Here is a 5,541-nt window from a genome sequence, read left to right on the forward strand (position 1 = left end):
TGATATGCTGAGCACATCTCATGAAGGAATATTTAGCTACACATCCTAAGAATTTGTACTTGCCTTAATGCCATTTCCCACAAATAGGTAGAAGTGAACTCTGTTCTCACCGGGGGAATATAAAAATTGATTTATTTTTAAATAACTGTATCATTTAACAGAAGCTGTGAAACAAACCGACATCACGACGGGTTGAATGGAAATAGCTCACCATAAAAATCGAATTAGCTAATGCAGAAAGGTGTACACCAAGAAGACTCTTTCAGGAAGCACAGCCTTTGGAATTGGCTGAGGCTCTGCAGTCTACAGCAGTGAAGTTTGTTTTGTCTCCAAGAAATATATCTACATCAAGGTATAATATCACATTAAAAAAAAAAATCAACAAAAGTCACACAAAAATGTGAGCATAGTAATAAATCTTTTCATTTTAAAAAGCAACAACATCACTTGCATTTTGAAAACATTTTCACCAGCACCAGTGAAACCTACGTGTTAAAGGTTTAAGCACTCAGCTCCTACTCTATAACAAATATACTATGGTCGTAATTGTATCCATCTTGTGTCTCTTACTCACCCAGATAGAATTCCTCAATTCAAACTGAAATTAAATGCTAGATAGCAATAATGGTGGAACCCCAGTTCACATAAACATAATGCAACTATTATTAAGTGGTCTTCCCTTTATATTACTACAAACAGTTTCATTCTTCAGCTACAAAATATCTTATTACCCACAGACAAATTACTGTGAAGCCCACCTACAGCTACAGGCCCAGCAGGAAGCACATTTAATAGCCACCAATTATATTTATGCAAGAAATTTTGCCTTCTCAGCAAAAGGAATAGAGAACCTATTTTATTAGAGATGTGACAAACCCACATTTTCAATAGCTCTGTGACAAACATGTAATTGGTCTTGGTATTTGCTGACTACAGAGTAAAATAAATCTTAATGAAAGAACACAATCTGGCCAGCAAAGTACAGTTTTGCCACTACGAAAGAACAACTGGGAAAGACCAGTGGGAGCAAATCTAAAGTAATGCAAGGATGACTGGAAAAGGAGATGCAGTCAGCATGTTCTGGGGCTGCATAAATCTGCCCCCAGAGTACACTTCATATCACAGTTAGGCCCCACTGATTACAATTTTCTTCTCTTTTCCTTCAGAAATACCATTACAATAAAAATAACACTACTTACATGAGAGGGTGTGATCTTTAATATCAATACGCTGTAGAAGGATTTTTAAGCATCTGCGCAACTGTCAAAGAGTTACAATATTTGAAAAGTACATGTCTATTTTGGATTTCATTCTTTAAGTTCAGCGGAAATATAATAAACTTATCCCAGCAGGCCTGCAGTCGGTGTGACTGGTGTGTCCATCAGTTAAACAAGCGAAGAAGCCTTTTAACTAGCAGATAGAAGGCTTACGTGACAGTATTACAATTTGAACTGCTCAGAGCCTTTGCAAAATGAAACTGCTTCATTTCAGAAGGTTTTCTTTGTACAGCAGATCATTCCAAAGGCAAGGCCCAAAAGTTAAAACTAGTAATATAAAGAAGAGCAAAACAAAACTCCCAATAAAGTCTAATTCTGAAATTCTTGTTTCTAATTCTGAAAATCTGAGTAACATGATCCTGCTTAACAGGAATTATCTGTGACTGTTTGGGAGGTAACGATACGTTAGAAGAGATTTTAAAGCTTTGCTCACTACTCAATACTTGAAGTTTTGTGTTTGTGGTACTGAGAATGTTTATCATACCAGTAGTATTAATCTTGTTAACACAAGAACACTGGGAGCAGTAAGTTCCCCAGTGAAAGTTCAAGCTAGTATGAAGAAAGGAAATAATTAACTCTAACCCTTAAACCATCTACAAGGAGTATGTGGTAATCAGATCAAGCAAAACACTTAAAATATAAACTGAGCAGTAAATTTTGACCACATGACACAAGTCACAAGACTTCTTTCTTGTCATCTCAAGCAAGCCTAACCGTTACATTAAACCTCTCTCAAACACAATCTCACAAATACACATATAAATTTGTCCAGCTTATGTCCAAAAAATAACCAAGCAGTTGCTGACACTATATTAACGCAACAACTTTCAAACACACATTTTTCCACCTAGCCCCAAATGAAGAATCACAGTACACAGTTACACAACACCAGCGCTAGTACTGGAGATCAGCTGCCAAATTTTCACAGGAAAAGATCCTCCAGAGTGGGTTGATAACCACATAACAAAGCACAAAACAGCTAAATCCTCTCATCAGCTGTACCTGATTATTTTTAGGGGTGGAAGGAAGGAAAATCTGTTTAGAGTGGCACATCCATGTACTCTTGAGAGTGAGCTCTCATCACCCACCTAGTCTCAATGAGGTAAGCAGTATACGTTTCTTGTATGTTCATGGCATTCCTCCCAGTCCGTTTTTCAGCTTCTGAAACCGTGATTTCCATTTTCTTTGCCAAACAGTCTTCCATCTTTTTAGAAGAGGAAAATAAAGATTCATGTAACATTAACCACACAAGGCAAAGGCTACTAACCCTGCCTTCCCTTCTCCTACACCACATTCGTTCAAATAAGACAGGTCTCTGTGGGATAAAGGCCTTGACAGGGCTTTGCTTTATACCTATGTTCTGTATCATATTTTCAAGTGAAAACTGGAAACCTGCTTTAGGGGGAAAACAGAAAGTCAACAAACTGACAGCTTCAGGTACCAAAAACCACCCTGAGCCGGGAGGATACAGAAAAAAAAATATTTTTCTTTACAGGTAACAAAGTAACCGTTTTAAAAAGCCAAACTAAGCCGAGTACTTTCTATCCAAACACTTCCCAAATACCAGCGAATTCCTCCTCAGGACACCCGGGACACATGTAGTCACCTCTCCCCTTTCACAGGAAACAGAATATATCCGGACCAAGATGTTTTTCTTTTAATCTCTCAGAGGAGGATCGTTATCTTTTATACACTGGCCGCCAGAAATCAGTAAGGACCACACGCCCACCACGGAAAGGCAAAGCTGCACTGACCAGGGAGGGGGAGTCACTTGTGAAGTTAAGAGGGGAGGGGGAGACAAAAAGATATTTGATAATTATAAATAATAATCTGACACTAGGGACGAGGATAGAGGGTGCACAAAGCTCTCTGACAGCGGCCAGAACGGGGCTGCAAAGAGAATCCCGCAGTTCAGAGAGTCGTGGTGCACAGCTCTGCCCCGCACTCCACCGAGCAGGGCTCGGCCCCAGGCAGCGGAGGAAGGGCTCGTCCCACCTGTAGCCCCTTCCCGCCGCGGCGGCCAGCGCTGGGCGAGCGCCCGGCCCGGCCCCCCCGAGCCCCGCCGCGCTCCCCGCCCGGCCCGGGCACCGCGCTCAGGAAAGCCCGGTGCTCGCCCGGCGGAGCAGGCCGTGAGCCCGGGGAGGGGGACGCCGCCCCTCCGCCGCCGCCCCCCGCACCCTCACCGCGGCCAAGGGCTGCTCCGGGGGCGCGAGGGCGCCGTCGTCTTCCTCCTCTTCTTCTTCCTCCTCTTCCTCCTCTTCCTCCTCCTCCTCCTCCACCGGGCGGCTGTCGCTCGGCTCAGGCTCGGTGCTCTCCATGGGGCTCGGGGGCTCGGCCGCGGCGCTCCGCGCAGGCGCTAAGCCGGGCTCCGGGCAAACCCATGGCCGGTCCTAGAGCTGGGCCGGGCCGGGGTGTGTCCGCGGGGCGCGGGGCTGCGGGCGGGGGCGAGGCGAGGCGGCCCCGGCCCCGGCCCCGGCCCCCGCCCTCGCCACCCTCCGCCGCCGCCGCCCGTGCCCATGGAGAGGGTCGATCCGGGCGTGCTGAGGGCGTCCTGCCTACCCTGTGCCCAAAAGAGGCTCGTTCGTGCCCCTGTGCACGGACACCCCTCGCTGTGACAGTGCTCCGCTCGCCCACAGGCAGCCTTGAGCCTGCTGTCCCTGTCTGGGACAAAGCTTCCCCCGGCCCCTCACCCGCACTCTTACAGCTGGAAATGTTTATTTCTAGGATTTGTTTGTGGTGTTGTTCCCCTCTTAGTTCTCAGGTCACCGAAGAGTTTCTTGTGCCATGCTTGGCACACCTTTCCTGCTTGTTTGTTTGGGTTTTTTTGACACCCTGTGTTATTATAACAAATAGCACACCTTAAACAAAAAATACATTCCATATTAACGGGAAATATTTCAGATATTTTCTCCTCTTTCGTCTATAGTAGGATTTGTCACTTTCCTTTATTGAGCCTCTTTCAGCAGCCATTAACTTTCCCACAGGATGTTTGTTAGCATTAAGCAGCTCGGGTTATTTTTTTAAAGCCCACCAGTCCATTATTGTCCCACTCACTCCTTCACTCGTAGTGAACGACTCAGTCGTGCTGTGCTCCTTTTGCCTTACCCTCCTGGCTGCCAGCCTTTTCCACCAGCTCCCTCCAACACCAACAGTGGCTGGACATCCAGAAGTGCATTTTCCTGCCCACCATCTCTGCTGAGCAACACCCAAGGATGTCCCATCCTGCCACACTTCCTCAGGAGGGAATGGAGCAGGTAAAATCTGCCAAGTTCATCTCTGGGGAAGCCTCTGACATTATATAATGAAAACTCCAGCCGTCCCATCTCTTTTCACTGAACAGGAACAAACCTCCCTGTGCATTTCTGTCAATCCTTATCTGTCGTTTTAGAGACATTCAGCAAGTCCACCCTGCAGCCCCTACAGAACATCCCCGCACTATATATATACATATACATATACATATATACACACACACACCCCTTCACTGTTGGGTTTATTCCCTCATGATCCCATGGTGCCTACACAGACCCTGTGGGACTGGCAAACTGGACAAAGAGGTTGCTCCTCTTTATTTCTCATTCTCCAAATGCCATTTTGGACACTCAGGAACAGTGCCATTGTTCCCTGGTTTACATATCACATCAGCCCTTGAGATTTCCCATTTTTGCACCAGATTCATGTCCCTTGATTCAGGCACTACATTCCTTATTATTCTTATGTAGCTTTTTTTCTTTTCCTACTCTTTTCAAACCCAGGTTAAAGGCCACTTTGGGGGATTACAGAGTTGATATTACAGGTTTCTTTGCTTTGCTTTTTTCTGCTTTGTGTAGGAAATGGGGTTTTTTTAGTGTTGACCAGAGATGAATTTGCATACATTTTTCATCCAAAAATTAATCTTTTTCTTTCAACAACAATTAAAAAAAACTCAAAATCCCCTTTGAAGACCCCATGAATTAATATTTGGCGTCTGGTTTCTATTCTGTTGTCTTCAATGTTTATTCAACTTTTTCCTCAGATTGTTTGAACTGATACCTCAATCTGTCCTTTCCCACCCCTCCACCACTGTAGCTGGATGGAGTTTCCCAAGCTTTTCCACAAAAGGCTTTCCTAAAACAAAAGTTTTTTACAAGTATGTGAACTGTGATTTGTCCTCTGAATAGGACTGATTTAAGATTTGTTTTCTAAACCCGAGGTCCAGTTTAGATGTAAAAGCACGATTGCACATTGTAAGACACAGTCTGTTTTTCATTAAGCTATGGTTTTC

The 5,541-nt window shown here is 44.7% G+C and overlaps 1 protein-coding gene across 2 annotated transcripts in view; it reads right to left on the reverse strand.

Annotated features, from left to right (window-relative positions):
* SNX4 (sorting nexin 4) overlaps window positions 1-3,673 on the reverse strand; it is a 32,793-nt gene extending 29,120 nt beyond the window's left edge. Inside the window, exons 1-2 of one of the 2 annotated variants that reach the window (XM_048309639.1) lie at window positions 3,461-3,673; window positions 2,366-2,481 (exon numbers count right to left, since the gene is read on the reverse strand). In XM_048309639.1, the coding sequence (XP_048165596.1) occupies window positions 2,366-2,481; window positions 3,461-3,595 (251 nt within the window). In that variant the 5' untranslated portion in view covers window positions 3,596-3,673. The remainder of the gene's footprint in view (window positions 1-2,365; window positions 2,482-3,460) is intronic. The other variant, XM_048309638.1, reaches the window with a different exon arrangement.
* Between the last annotated feature and the right edge of the window lie 1,868 nt (window positions 3,674-5,541).

This window comes from Corvus hawaiiensis, chromosome 7 (genome assembly GCF_020740725.1).
Source record: "Corvus hawaiiensis isolate bCorHaw1 chromosome 7, bCorHaw1.pri.cur, whole genome shotgun sequence".
In the NCBI taxonomy this organism is placed as follows: Eukaryota; Metazoa; Chordata; class Aves; order Passeriformes; family Corvidae; genus Corvus; species Corvus hawaiiensis.